Source organism: Haplochromis burtoni, unplaced genomic scaffold (assembly GCF_018398535.1).
Source record: "Haplochromis burtoni strain Fernald_Lab_line unplaced genomic scaffold, NCSU_Asbu1 Contig_3, whole genome shotgun sequence".
In the NCBI taxonomy this organism is placed as follows: Eukaryota; Metazoa; Chordata; class Actinopteri; order Cichliformes; family Cichlidae; genus Haplochromis; species Haplochromis burtoni.
This window is the reverse complement of record NW_024582364.1, coordinates 2,854,304-2,869,548: the sequence shown is the minus strand read 5'-3', so window position 1 is coordinate 2,869,548 and position 15,245 is coordinate 2,854,304. Positions and strand designations below refer to the sequence as shown.

The 15,245-nt window shown below is 39.3% G+C and overlaps 1 protein-coding gene across 1 annotated transcript in view; it reads left to right on the top strand.

Moving 5' to 3' along the window:
- Window positions 1–3,842: 3,842 nt before the first annotated feature.
- LOC102295187 (solute carrier family 22 member 23) overlaps window positions 3,843–15,245 on the top strand; it is a 38,442-nt gene continuing 27,039 nt past the window's right edge. The window contains exons 1-3 of the mRNA XM_005912690.3: window positions 3,843–4,930; window positions 12,681–12,784; window positions 12,885–13,039. Of these exons, the coding sequence (XP_005912752.1) occupies window positions 4,490–4,930; window positions 12,681–12,784; window positions 12,885–13,039 (700 nt within the window). The 5' untranslated portion in view covers window positions 3,843–4,489. The remainder of the gene's footprint in view (window positions 4,931–12,680; window positions 12,785–12,884; window positions 13,040–15,245) is intronic.

Genomic DNA, 15,245 nt, shown 5'->3' with positions numbered 1-15,245 from the left:
ATGCAAAATATTTTCAGCAGTAGTGCAAATGTTTCACCGAGATATGGTTTCATTTATAAACGCAAAGCAACACAAAATGAATATGTGATAATAAACGTTTCTCGAAAGTCCAGAGTCCCACTCTGGAAAGACACACCCTATATCGAAGCTCAGGTGGGTTGGTTGTGTGTGTGTGTGATACATGATACCCAAACAAAAGACACTGCAAGACTGAACTTGTAGAGTTTGTCTAAAACCAGTCTAGTAACAGCTTTTGTTTTAAAAGCAATAAAGTGAAAACTGGGATGGTGGACTTTCTGTACTCTGTCATTAGATATTCTCACATTTTACCCTGCAGGATAATTCCTCTGGAATCTTTTTGTTGCATCAGATAAGTCAAGGTGTTGCAACTGCTGCAGACATGGTTCATTAAGTCAGATTTGGTAATACTCATCTGTCATCGTGCAGTGGAGAAGCCACCCTTTATTCTTTCCGTCTGCATGATTCATTCAGATATACATGGAAGAGACGCTGGTGAAAGTAAGCAGGCTGTTGACTTTCTCTTTAGTTCACCTTATAGTAAATATATAACCTAATGTTTGTTTCCAGGTCTCAAATCCATCATGGGCTTTGCTAGAACACAGATGTGAAGGTCACTAAATCAAATGCAAAAGCTGAATAAGAATAAGTTCACTCAACCATCCAAATACGTTCCAACATTATGTCTAATTAGTCACACTTACCCTGATACCAGCTAATACTGTAACCTCACACATTTGATATCATTTCCAGACACTGATACTGACATCATGCGCTGAGTAAACAGGAAAAATGAACCCTGACAGCTGGTATATTTAACTGCAGGCAAGTGACACTGTGTCACCCATTAACCTCTTGTCCACACAGATGGTTCTTCAGACTTTCCAGTGTGCAGAACAATACTGTAAAAGAGACATTTCCTCAAGATAACTTATAAGAAAAACAAAAAACAAAATGCTGTAGTGCATGAGTCAGGGATCTGGGATTGTCACGCTTGTTAACCCAGCAATAGAAAAACAGAAACTCTGCTCACTTTTTTTTAAGGCTTTGTTTGGAATAAAAAACAAAACAAAACATAATTAGCCTTGAAAAGGCCAATCCTTTAGCAGGTCATTAAACTCCCCCAAATTCCTGACACTATAACAGAGGACATGACCTTAGCCAGAAACAGCATAATGACCATGCCTCAGTCGTCAGTTCCCAAAATAGGCTATTTCATAATGAGCCTCCTTTTTTGTCATTTCATTTCTTCAATAATATTTGAAAGAATTTTAAAACCAAGATGCTTTAATGTCATGATGTGTGTTTATCATTCTGCAGTGATAGTGTCCACAATCATTCTCATTGTCTATGATTTTATTACTTTACTTACTTTGACGATGACTCCTAAAGAATAAATCAAACATTTACTCTGTGTTAGACTTTGAATCCAAACTGCACTAAAACACTATCATGATGGCTCTTTTTGTCTCTGTGAAAGGTTATCCTATGGTTTTGATCAGGACATTATTGGATTGCAGTATTTGAGCACATTAAATGTGGCCTACGTGAGATTACTTAGTTCTGGAATACTGAGTGCTGTGAAACTGCAGTGATAACGTTTTGCAGCTCATGTGTCACTAGCTGGTTTGTGATACAGACACCGACAGACAGAACAGCATCACACCTGTTCATGCAGACATGAGCTGACTCATATCATCATAAGGGGCGGATCCTGGACACACCTGTATGAGTTGCTAGGGAGTAATAAGCAAGCTTGAATGATAACAAACAGCACCGCCGCAGTGATGTGATGGTACAAGGGTTGACTGGTTTCTGTTGACTCACAAGCATGCTGGATTACAATCAAAAGCATTGTGTGAATGGAACATTTGGATAGGATACAGAAAATAAACCCTGTGATTAATGATTTATTTTTTTGTTACCTGGTAGACATAGTAGAGTACATAAAAAGACAAAAGAGGAAAGGTCAAGATAAAGGAGATTTCTAATTCACTCATTAGATGTTGCACAATACAATGATAATTAATAACAGGCCTTTAACCATGAGAAATATGTTTTCCTGTATTTTGGGAGAATTTTAGACTGTATGTAACAGTCAGGTGACACCACAAACATTATGAACATGTTCATATTTCACCAGCACTGACTTTTCTGTAAAAAAAAAATAATAATAATAAAAATATTTTTGCTTTGGATGTTGCGTGGTTTAAAAATGGTCTGCATACACTACAATGAGAAAACAGCAGTGCTGTTGTTCCAGTCTGCCGCCAGGGGACATCAGTGTGCAACAAAAGACTACAAGACACCGCAGCCCATTTGCACCCTTAATCGTCCTTCCATTACCCTCCAAAAAATGGTCACGCTTCCAACCCACGGTATAATATATAATGTACAATATGGGTCATATATAAAAGATGTTTGCATGACATCAAGGTTTACCTAAATATATTTATTATAATTGCTTTATTAATAATCGTTTAGGAGGAACTGTACACACCTGAAATAATAATAAAAACAAACTAAGTAAGTAGTAAATGCCTTATTTGAGAAACGAAGAAAAAATACTATTAAAAAGTTTTTAAAAAGATAAAAAAAAAAGAGAGACAAAAATAAATAAATAAAAATACACATGCACTAGCACATAACGGCCAGGAGGGTGAGGCATTGCCAAATGCACATGTGGTGTAGATAAGGAGTCTACCATCACATGGTCAGATAAATATAGGTTATGAAGATATGAATCGAACCTCCCCGACAATTAACCGAGAAAAAAAAAGTTATTTATTCAACATGTCTGTGATGTTGAATTTGTATATTTGGGAGGGGGAAGGGGGGGACTAAGTGACCAAGTAAATGTAGTCTTTAATTTTGTGACTGTGGGCCCTGATAATAATTATCATAGTGAGTTATGAACATGTCTTCAAGGTTAAAAAAAAATGGGATTTACTCAAAATTTCACTGAGTAAAATGGTTGCTATTTAATGTGGTGATGCTTACTAGTGATTACTGTAAAACCGTTTCTAAGCTGTAGTCCATGTTTTGATTAAACATTTTAAAAGCAAAGTAATCATCCATCTGGAGTTCTGGGGTGATGTTAGGTTGATATAAGGCGCTAAAAAAAAATCTGGAACACAAACCTGAGCTGCTGGAGGTGGCCAAATCATTTATACAATTTAATAACCTCAAATCTGGTGGTGAAAAAAAAAACCAAGAATAATTTCCACAACTTAAAAAAAAAAAAAAATAAAAATCTTTTATCAGTACCATATGAGCATTGGTTTAAGTACACTTGAACATACTAATTTATATCTTAGTTATAAACATACCACACAGGGAATCAGGGGCTGCCAGTGTTTAGAAGAAAACCTACGTGAGTTTTTAATTACAATAAGACAGCAGTTTGTGGTCACCGTCCCAAGCTTCTAAATAAACGTTGTTATGTGCTACAGTTCAGTCTTAGACAAGGTAAATTATTGATTTCCCCGTCTCTCTTGGAGTCAGGCTACAGTTAACTAGGAGAAAACGAACTCCGTTTACTTTCAGTTTGAAAGCAAATTAAAACCTGCTCCCACTCACTTAATTGTCCCGAGTCATCAGTTAAAAATCAGCCCACTAATTGGTCATATTTGTGTAGACCTGAAGCACTACTTCTTATTGCGCGTAATACTGTTTGCTCAAATTGCTGGCACGCACAGTTGTTTTGTTTGCTGGAAATATAGGCGGGGACAACACTACAATCCCTCCCCCTTCCCATTACAGAACATAATCTTACCTGTTGTTGATGTTTTAAATCTGAGAATATGTGGTTTTTATCTATGGTTTACGCTTAGACTACTTTATTATACCCAATCCTTAAATTATAGAAATATATAAATAGGCTACAAAGAACACCGAGACAGCAATGTCGCCGTTTATCAAAAATATATAGCATCACTCAGACAAACTTTGTACTAATTCCTTTTTTTTTCTTTATGCAGGGCCTATTTTAACCCATGTGATTACATTACGGTTCATTGTCTGACTGCAAGAGAAAGTGGTAGTTACCACTGGTTACAAGTGGCCACGTTAGGTTAAAGTGATTAGCCACATCCTCCATGGGCAGGTGCGTTACCTGTGGCTTCCCCAGGAAGCAATTCTTTCGCTCTGGTGCTACAGCTCACCTACACAAACAGAATCAGCCGACAGAAAAAAGCGTGGGATAGTTTATGTCGTCGTTTCCCAATTCATCGCAATCCGCCTTTTGTTTCAGGACGCGTGTCTGCAGTCACTCCCGCACGGGTTTTGGTGTCAGACGGAGGGAAGTGCTTCCTGATAATAAGGAGGTGCGTCTTATTTCCATTCCAGTGATTGACTGCGCACGGCTTTCACCGCCGGAACTGGAGGTATTGACGCATTGTGGAGTCGACAGGGGGTAGCACTGCAACCCCGGCTTCGCTACACAACGGAGGCATCTGTAGGGGAAACCGCGATGGCCGTGGTGCAGCTCGAAACGGGGGACCATCAACCTGAGAACGGCTTCGTGTCACCCGAAACCACGTCGCCGGATTTGCTGACACGCATCGACAGCTCTGTTCTGCCATTTCTAGGTGGATTTGGGAAGTACCAGAAACAGCTGATTGTGCTGACATGGATTCCGGCGTTATTTATTGGATTCAGTCAGTTCTCTGATAATTTCCTCCTCGCCCAGCCAAACAGCACTTGTATCCAGCCTTTGGCAAATCTGACTAACCATAGTAGAGCTCATTCCTCGCTGTTAGGCAGGCCAAAAAACATTAGTGAGCGACCGGATCCAATTTATGTCAATGGAAGTTCCACAAACAACATCACGACCAGAATGTCTTTGTCTTGTAACAACAATGAGTTGACATTCGAGCTGCACACAGGACTTAAGGAAAATGTGGTTACTAAGGTAAGCTATCCATCTTGAGGATAGGGTGGGGGGTCCTTTGTATAATTTGTTATGCATCCTAATAATAGGGTCGATATTACATTAGTAAGATGCGCTTATTAACGCTGCAGTTACAGTGAAAAAAAAACAGTTAGCCTTAACCGGCCAGGTTAAAATTCTGTCTGATTGTGTTGTGAAAGCACCTCGGTAGTGGTTGTGGTTATGCCTCCATTGTTGCAGTCTTCTCTTCACTTTGGGGCGTCTAGCACCGTCATCTCCAGTGCGGATTTACACAGCCACGAATTGGCTCACGTTGGACCTAAAAGTAGTAGGATTCAGGTGAGGGCATGCATGGTGCTGACAGTGAGTCATCGCACCATCTGACACAATGGGTGACCTGTCACAGAAACAAGCCACCATTGGCACATGGGGTAAACTGCCAGGGCTAGTGGAATTTGCCGGTCGGTTGTCGTAATGGATATAATAGACAGGGAGCATTTGATTTGGAGCAAAGGTCATTACTGTACTCTCTAGAATAATGCAACCCCATCCCTGATTAAACATCACCCGGCCAATTGCTGTCCTAACCAAACAGCAGTAAGATAATCTTATGGCTCTCATATTGGACACTTTCGGGTTGTTTGTGACTCAGGATTGAGGCCTTGGCATTCCAACATCTGTGCCTGCAGTCTTTGTAGTTGGACTGCAAGCTGCAGGAGGAACATTTTATATCTCCTTTTGCCAGTCTGCTTGTCTCCAACTGCAGATGCTGCATGTGCATATGAGGATACAAACGTTATTATTTTTGTACAAGAAAAAAGAAGAGCAGACCTTTTTCATTATTGGAAATATGCAAAAAATAATACTTATTAATTCTTAGAACAAGGTGCAATTAAACCTTAGAAATAATCTAAATGTTGTATAATCAGTTTGTTTAAAACCTTTAATGTCCACTCTTGCTGTCACACACACACTCAGTTGAAGAGCAAAGCAAGTCACATTCTAGCTGGCAGCAGCTGTACCTTTTCAAGGGTTTTTAAAAAAAGGATGAGCTTGGAAGCTTCACTGTATTGCACACTGCTCGCCTCCATTGTGGTGTCTGCTTTTCATTGATAATGTCCCTTATTACAATAAAGCAAATAAAATGCAGCTGTGGCATTTTAATTTAGCTGTGGGAGCTGGGGCAGTTGAAATCTTGATTTCATTTGCTGTCCACAGGGTAATTTGAGGGCCGGGGCTGCATAAAAGGCCAGCGTGATAAACTGTTCTCACGCACTAGGGGATTCTCACAAGTGCAGCTGAATATAAAGTCATACGTGAAAGAATTTGACTGGGTGGATGCAAATTACTAATAATCAGAACATTTCAGTTTCCCTGTGGCTAAAGCTTAAAACAGGTTTCCCATATGAAGGCTGATGATTTGAAAACAGTCATTGCTCACACTGCCGTTGCAACTTTGTACATGCTAAGATTTGTGTTGACACTACCACCTCTGCAGATCAGTAACGGGCCTGGACAGTTGCTAAAAGTGTCTGGTAATGCTCGTCTTCTCTAACTCCTGGCTGTCCACATTCAGACAAGGTCACGGTGAGGAGAAGCTGAATCGAATGGCACGCTGTCAAAATCCGAAATTGAAGCAAAAATATCTCTTGTGCTTGTACTTGTCATTTTCTTTTTCTATTTTGACACTGTCCCTCAGTCTTCCAGGCCTCCTTTTTTGCTCCCCCACCATAGAGCACAAACTATAGAATGTGGCACTCGAATAGGAAGTGATGACTTGGCTTTTATCCCTGTGTTTGGATTGCCACAGAAAAACTGCACATGCCTGGGTCTCAGCTATCCATGACACACTATCCCTAAAAAGCAGAACAGAGTGCCAATTCTGACGAAACGCCTTAGTGTCTCTTACACACTGTCTGAAGACAATCTAATCCCACACTGCTCTGCATGAGGTCGGCACTTAAATACTTGTAGATATTCAAACTCTGTGCCATTTTTCCGAACTTGACACGTGATGAGGTGCCACTGCTCACACAGTGCTTTCTCAGGGTGACACAGAAAGAAGGCAGCGTTGAAAGATCCAAAGTGGTTAATGTGGAGACCCATCCTAATTGAGTCAAAGCTCTCCTCAGGGTCCTTCTTAATTGAACCGAGCCTTTGAAATCAGAATATACCATTACTCAGACACAGTCTCTGTGCAACCTACCCTACTCATCTTGCTTTGGGATGGGCAGCAGCTGCACATACTGCCTGAAATAGTGGCCTGAGAACCTCTTCAAATGACAGATTAACCTCTCTAACTCATGCTTTATCAATTTGGTTGTTGTATGATAATCGGATGCACCGGGCAGTAAAGGACTGATGATGATGTAATATTTACATGATGGATTCTCCTCTTGGGAATTGGACTATCATGACACTTTAAAAAAGAATTACTTTTTCATTGTCAAAAACTTAAAACAAAACAAAAAAAAGATGAAGTATCTCCTGATGTGTCTCTAAATTGCACTGCATTGCATTGTAAACTAGTTGTGTATTCCTCGCACTGAAATCAACAAGAAATGGCATTTTTAAATAATAAATGACCTAAATGATTAAATAAAGAACTGCTAATTGCTGAGCTGAAATGGTTAGCCAGTTAATCAGTTAGTTAATTGGAGCCCCGCGCTTTATTTAATAATTGAGAAATATAATTGAGAACATTAGAATAACTGTTAGGAGCAGACGGATTGATTAACCAATCAAACAACTGTTTAGCAGTGCCCGTACTGCACTCATACAACTGTGCCATCTTCATGTTGTTCTCCTCGTAGTGTAGGTTAGGTTCTTATGAATGTGATAAGGACGCTATGTTTTAAAAGCCTTGGTGGGTACACCCAGACACGGTATCTCTAACTCGAGGCTGCACACCCATAGATCTGAAAGATGATACTGTAGCTGAACACCCATGCAGGCCCCTCTGCTCTGTGTCCCTTCATGCTGTTTACCCAGCTGGTTGGCTCCTTCCACAGACTCTGGATCAGTGCGGGACACTTTGAAATAGCCTCAGCTGTCGAAAGGCGACGACCCCGCTGCAGATACCCAGTCAGCACACAATGACAGTCTCTCACAGTGTCAGCTGGGAGGAAAGATGCTTGTGTGACCAGATGATAAAACTCTGCTGAGGCGCTGTGTGTGTGTGACAAGAATGTGTGCTGTGCCGCTCTTTTCTGATAAGTGCTGTTTTGGAACAGGGAGGGGTGAAAGCTGTGACCCTTTGCTATGGTTTAAGTTTGTGTTTTCTATGGATGGTGTGATGGAATTTGGGTAATAGGAGTAATGGCTTTTCAATACATATGAAGTCTGACTGTTGACAGATATATGTAGTTGTGCTAACTATCAACAACAGGAGGGCATGAATAATACATGGACAGGCAAAGGTTTGTTGTTTCACAAGCTGTCACTGTTGATCACAGTAAAATAACACTGCCATCAGCCAACTTGTCAAACATGGTATGGTATCTTATGTAATGTTTAGCATAGCCTGCATCTGAAACATGTTCACACTGATAATGTGACATCAGGTTCAGTCCCTAAGGCTGCAGATCCAGCATCACATGTGTAATGTTCCCTTTTTTGACTTCTTTTACCCCATATTTTCAGTGTGTTATGGGACGCATACTATAGGTCTATGTTTTTCCAAGAACTCACCCTCCTTATACAATAGTTTGTTATATCCTCACCCAGCTACCACCACAATATAGGGTTTCACCCCTCCAGCGGTGGTAAAACTTGCACTTGGAAGCAGACAGAGTCAGATAACCTCAGTGATGGTCTGTTGCTAGGCAGTAACTATGCAGCAGTCTCTCCCTGTGTTTTCTGCTGTCTCCTCACAACTGCTTTTGAGCATTTCTTTCCCTCTCTCTGTCTCTCTGTCTCTCTCTCTCTCTCTCTCTCTGTCTCTTTCTATCCAGTTATCTTTTGCATAAATGTGTTCCCTGCTTTATTTTTTTGCTTCTCCCTCCATATCTTTGTATGTTCTGTGGTTACATTGTACAATTATGCCTCCTTCCCCCTGTGCTTGCCTTCATCTCTCTCTCCCCCCCTCCCTCCTCTGTGGCCTGCTCCCTCTCCTTTGAAACCCCCACCCACCACTGTGTAGTTCAGCGAGTGCAAAAATGTGCAGCTGTGGTTGAGCATCTTCATCTCAGTGGACTCGATGGTCTAGACTGATCACTGGTGGTCGTTCTTTTGTAAGAGATCAACAGATTTCCTTGAGATTTTGACTGATTTGATCTTAGCCCTTTCATGTTTTGCATCTTATCTCAGCTAAGTGATTCATGTGTACAGAAGCAGTCTCTCTCACTGACTTCTATTCATTACTCACAAAATGAGCAAGACAATAGCAAGGAAACAAGTGACAAATCAAACCTGACAAAAAGCATGGATCTGACTCAAGGTGATGATGAATCTAAATTTTAAAGATGCTATTTTTCTGTTATGGCTTAAATATTTGTCATCCCATGTCTCCCTGGGTTTTCTAAAAACCGTATGCCCAGTAAGGGCTGTTGCACAGATAAAGAACCAGGTTTTAGTCAAAGTTCGAAACAGAGTTAAATGATCTAGAAGTAATCTTAATAACAGCTGGTCAAGCCTTCTACTGTAGAAAGGTCCTTTATGAACACAGGATACAGTGACACATACTTTATGAAAGGAAGGCCGATAATACGGTCCAACAATTCAAAGAGACATGTTAGCTGACTCTCCCTGGGAACAAGCATGTAATACAACTGATAAGTGACAGAAGCCACCATGCAAATTACACCCGTGTTTTCCTGCTTCCGTTAAAGCGTGTTAAAATGCAGATATTTTTGACATTCAGCAGTTTTGTTTTAAATTCACATGCAAAATAAATGGGCAAAATAGGAATTCCACAGTGTGTGAGCTGTTTTTTTTTTCTTTACATTAAATCTACAGATACATTATGAATGTTTTTATATGCTCCTATAAATTTGTTGCCTTGTGTGTACTTGCACTGAGTCTTTAGAAAAATGCTCTATAAATAAAGATAATTTGTTATATTGAAATGATCCAAGTGGTTGTTGTGTAACTCTGTCTGCAGTGGTTACTTCCTCATGTTGAGTGCTGCTCTATTACCAACCTTTAAAATGATCCCTGATTCATTTTTAGGCTGACTTTGTCCAAATGAAGGCAATGGTTAAAGTAAAAATATGAGCAGACAGCAGGGTGAGCTTATTTATTAGTCAGTCCATTTCCTGACTAGTAAGTTATATTCTTTTTGTAAATTCCATTTTTTTTTATTTTATTTTATTTTATTTTTTTAAACTAACATTCATATTCTAGACTGGTTTGGTCACTTTTATAAAGGTTGCATAAAACAGCCTGGTATATTAAAAGCATTGAGCAAAGTATGTAACCCCACTTTTTGCAATTTGTAGGATTCTCTTTTCCAAAACTTTTAATTACCGTTAAAGTTAATGAAGGCTTTGAAATAAAGCACATTAATGATGCCAAGCAATCTAAATGAAGCCACAGACAGTTTAAATGCCTTTAACACACGTAAGACATTGCTGCTTTATCTGTAGCGTGTGATTTGGGGAATGCTGATGTTCGTGTTTTATAACACTGGTCATCTGTCTGTGGTCGCCTACATATGTCAGTTCTGCTCAGTCACCAGTCTTCCAGCTCTGCTGATACATGTCGTCATAGTGTGTTTTACTGTAGATTGAAATGCGAGTTTTATTTTGGTAGTCTCTCCAGCTTCCAGTTTCTGTTTTTTATAGTCTTTGCTGTCTTGTGGTTGCGCAAAAGAAACTTGTTTTCTCCTCTGCGTTTTTCTGTGTCTGACATCGATACGAAAACCATGCATGAGTGGCATGTGTGAGTCATGTGACTGCTTGGTGGCTCTGTGTAATTCCTGGGGCATTCCATTTTGAGCACGTCACTATGGTAGAGTTTACGATAGGTTATGACTCTTCAGAAACAACCCAAATACAAAAGTAAAAGAAACAAAAAGCCTTTTGCTAATTTCACTTTGTACTTGAGCGTATGGTAGACTTACTACATACATAGACTTGCTTGAGCCAACCTTTATGTAAATTTGAAAAAAGCCCCTCCCCCCCCATCCAAACTACTACTGCTACAGCAGATGATCTTAAAATAATGTCCTTCAGAGATCTAAAAAATAAAAACTGCTAAGACCTGACACAGGATCTGGGAGATACATCTAGTCCTTCAGCTGGGCCATATACTCTTCACTAATGCTTTATTATAAATGGTCTCAGTGGCTATCAAGAAGCCATTCTTAAAGAAGCAAAACTGGGGAAAAAAGGCTGTGATATGCCAAATTACACAAGAAGTGGGGCTGTATTTCAGCCAGTGGTGTTGGGGATCTTGTCAAAACTTGTACAGAAAAACATACAATGTAACACTTCCACTCATGGATTGACCTCCCCAGAACCTCAACATTATTAAAGCGGTTGCAAATTATCATCACAGAAAAAAAAACAAAAGGCAGCCCACGTCCATTTGAATGTACTTCAAGCAGCCTGGGGACTCCTGAAGACTGCTTAAAAGAATTTACAAGAAAGCATGCCTAAGGTAACTGGAAACTCCTTTTAACCCTACAACCTAACCTTCCATGTGACCTGACATGCAGCTCCTGAAAAGTATAACTACACGTCAGGATGACACAGCCCACAATGACTGAATGGCTTGGAAGGTTAAGGTGAAAGGTTAAAAGGGGTTTCTGGTTACAACACAAGTTACACACACAAAAAAAAAGATCTACATTGTATCTCTAAATCACACTTAAGAGAGTTTAGGCTTTTGAATAAACGCTGTTAAAGAATAAAGATGGGCAGACTAAATAATAACTTTTCATAGATTATACAAATTCAGTTTTTGCCTTTATATACCGCATTTCCACATATGTTTACACACACATTAGTACATTTTTTGTAAACGTGCCAACTTTTACCCCTTCCTCAGATGCATAATCATTACAATGCCAGAGGTAGTCAAAGCTGTAAGTTCAAATCTAAGACGTGCGTGTTGAGTCTGCTTGTCACAACCTCTTGCTGGAGAGAAAAAAACAGGGTGTACCTACATGCAGAGACAAGTCTACACCACATCATTGTCATATTCTAGGAATCACTTTTCTTTTTTTTTTTTTTGCAGGGATTCAGTCACAAAGTAAAAGTAGAGTTACTGTATTATAGGTCACCATCTTGACAGCCTACATAGAAACAAAAATAAATGATGTAATAAGAAAGTGTTTGCTTATGTGGAGTTAACCTTGATTATCGACTTAAGTAAGGTTCTCCAACTAATAAAGGAAAACGCCTAATGTGTAATTCATCATATATATATTGCATTGCTTTTGAACCAGGCAGAATGTAATTGAAGAATTTGTGCTTAAATAAGTAATCATAAGTGAACTATAGCGAAATATCATGTTTGGCAAGATGCTCTGTTTTGGAGCATTGGTGTCTTGTCGGGATTAAATAACAGAAAAAAATATATTGATATTGTGTCAGTGTTGCTATAGACTAAATACCAAGAAGCTCTTCTGTTGCAGGGTATATCCTTCTTACATATCAAAGCATTATGAGTGATGATATTTGTCAATGAATTAGACAAACTTAGAGGTGAATGTTAATCAAGAGATAAAAATGCAGCATACTCAAAAAATAATATTGATCTTTGTCCTCTACATTATCTACAGAGCATCATTTTCTTGAAACTAATACCTGTTTATTTGTCTCTACAGTGGAGTCTGATTGGTGACTCAGCATGGAAAGTCCATATTGCAAAGTTTTCTCTGTTGGTTGGATCCATCTTTGGATATCTGGTGTTTGGAATATTAGCTGACTGGTAAGACTTTCGCACCATCCTTAATTGAAAGATCATGCAAACCTTAAAGGTGTTTTATGCTTATTACAAGTGTCATTTTTGCTCTTACCTTATTCTGTAGGTTTGGCCGCCACCCAGTGCTGATCATATCAGTACTGTTCATGTTGGTGTTTGGTTTTACTGTGGCCTTTTCTAGGAACGCCCCCATGTTCAGCACATTGCGTTTCTTTGAGGGCTTCTGCCTGGCAGGAATCACCCTTTCTCTCTACGTCCTTAGTAAGTAATTCAGTTACTCCCTACTAAAAGTCCCTTGGGTTCCTTTGTCAAACACCTTATATCCTCAGGTAGTTGCTAAGGTTGTTTGTTCATTACATGAAAGAAAACAATGGAAGGTTTCCTAGAAAAACACAATAACAGTTTTGTTACATGAAACGGCAGCTTTTCAATTCAATTCGGTTTTATTTATATAGCGCAAAATCACCACAGAAGTCACCCCAAGCTTTACAGTGTCAAGTAAAGACCCTACAATAATACAGAGAGAGCAGAGAAACCCCAACAATCAGATGACCCCCTATCAGCAAGCGCTTTGGCGACAGTGAGAAGGAGAAACTCTTTTAGTGGAAAGAAATCTCAGGAGAGAAATTTCTCCCTGCAGAAACAGGGTTAGGGAGATGCACTCAGCTGCCTGCCAGTTGGAGGTGAAGGAACAAAGACAGGACAAAAGGCACGCTGTGAAAGAGAGACAGACATTAATAATAATCTATGATTAAATGTAGACTGATATATAAACACATTGTTAGAAAATCTTACCTGTAGGTAGCTTGTTAGTTGGCTAACTTACACTCTGTTGTGTTATTTGAAAATTTCAACCTCCAAGTTGCTCTTTTTCACAAGTCCAACTTCATACAGCTGTTTAAATATTCATATGATGGTTATACACAGACATAAAGAACTAAGTACACGTCATGAATCAGTATCTTGTACGGCCACCTTTAGGAGCAATAACTTGAAGTAATGGATTTCTGCTTGACTTAATCAGTCCCTCACTTGCTTGTGGAGGAATTTTGGCTCACTGTATTGCTTCATTTCTTTGAGGTTTGTAGGCATTCAATTATGCACAGCTCTCCTGACGTTCTGCCACAACATTTCTTGCAGGATGAGGCCTGGACTTGAGTGGGCCATTGATTGCAACACCTTAATTCTTTTTTTTTTTTTTTTTTTTTGTAGAAAATCTGCAGATTTTAGGCTGTGCTTGGGACCTTAGGCCCTCATTCACTAAAAGTACTTACACAAAAATCTGTGCACAATTTGCACGTACAAAAGTGTCACACATAAATCTGTGATTTACCAAAATTTTCTTACCCGAGTTTATTTGTTAGTACTAGTAGTAGGTAAATTAGAATAAATTCAGGTTGAATACTATTACTACTACTGCTACTATTGTTACTAATATTAATGCTACTAATACTAATAATATGATTGCTAGCTTTTGGTCATTATTTATCATTTTCACAAACACCATAAGCCACAAAATACTTGGACTCCACCATTTAAAAAACAGGCTTTAATCCTTTGGTTTAAATATATTACATTATTCTCCTATATCATCTTATCAACAGTGACTTCTACCATTGTTGGATGTCATCAGTTAGTCTAATTTTTTGACTAAGTGACTGCTGATTTATTTATTTATTTTCTTATTTGATGCCCCCACTTAGGCCACATTGAATGTCTTAGGCCAAAAGTCATTTCAAAGACCATTATTTAAGCCTGAGGCTCACTTATTTTTTTCCATGGGAGTGATGACTCTCTGGAACGCTGTGCCTTTTCTGCCTTCCTAAACACCTTCCTTATAGAGAAATTTGAGTGTGGCAGTTGGTATGCAGATTGCACCAGGCTGTTGGTCTGGAATGATTCTGATTTACTACCATACACATAAGAAAGAAAATAGGTTGGTGCGCATGCTTCATAAATCTGACAGTAATTTATTTTGTACGCACGTATTTTTGGCTAAGGGTAAGAATGTTTCCACACACATACTAGTAAATGAGGAGCGTTGTCCTGTTGCGTTACTCACTTTTGGTCAAGGTTTAGATGTCAGGCATTTGACTCTAGATTACTTTGGTAAACAGAAGAGTTCATGGTCAGCCTAATGACTGCAGGGTGCACATGTCCTGTGGCTGCAAAGAAAATGCCAATTCATCACCCCTCCACCTCCGTGCTTGACAGTCAGTATGAGGTCTTGAGGTCTGATATCTTTTGTTTGCTTTTCACCAAACATGGCGCTGTGCATCATGGCCAAACACTGGCGTCTTTAGTCTCATCTGTCCAAAGGACATTATTCCAGACATTTTATGGTTTGTTCAGATGCAACTTTAAAAACTAGGCTGAGCCTAACCTATACTGATTCACTTTTTTTCTCAGTGTTCTACAGATTCTAAATCTGTATAATCTGGTATGTAGCTCAGGTTCTACAGACCTT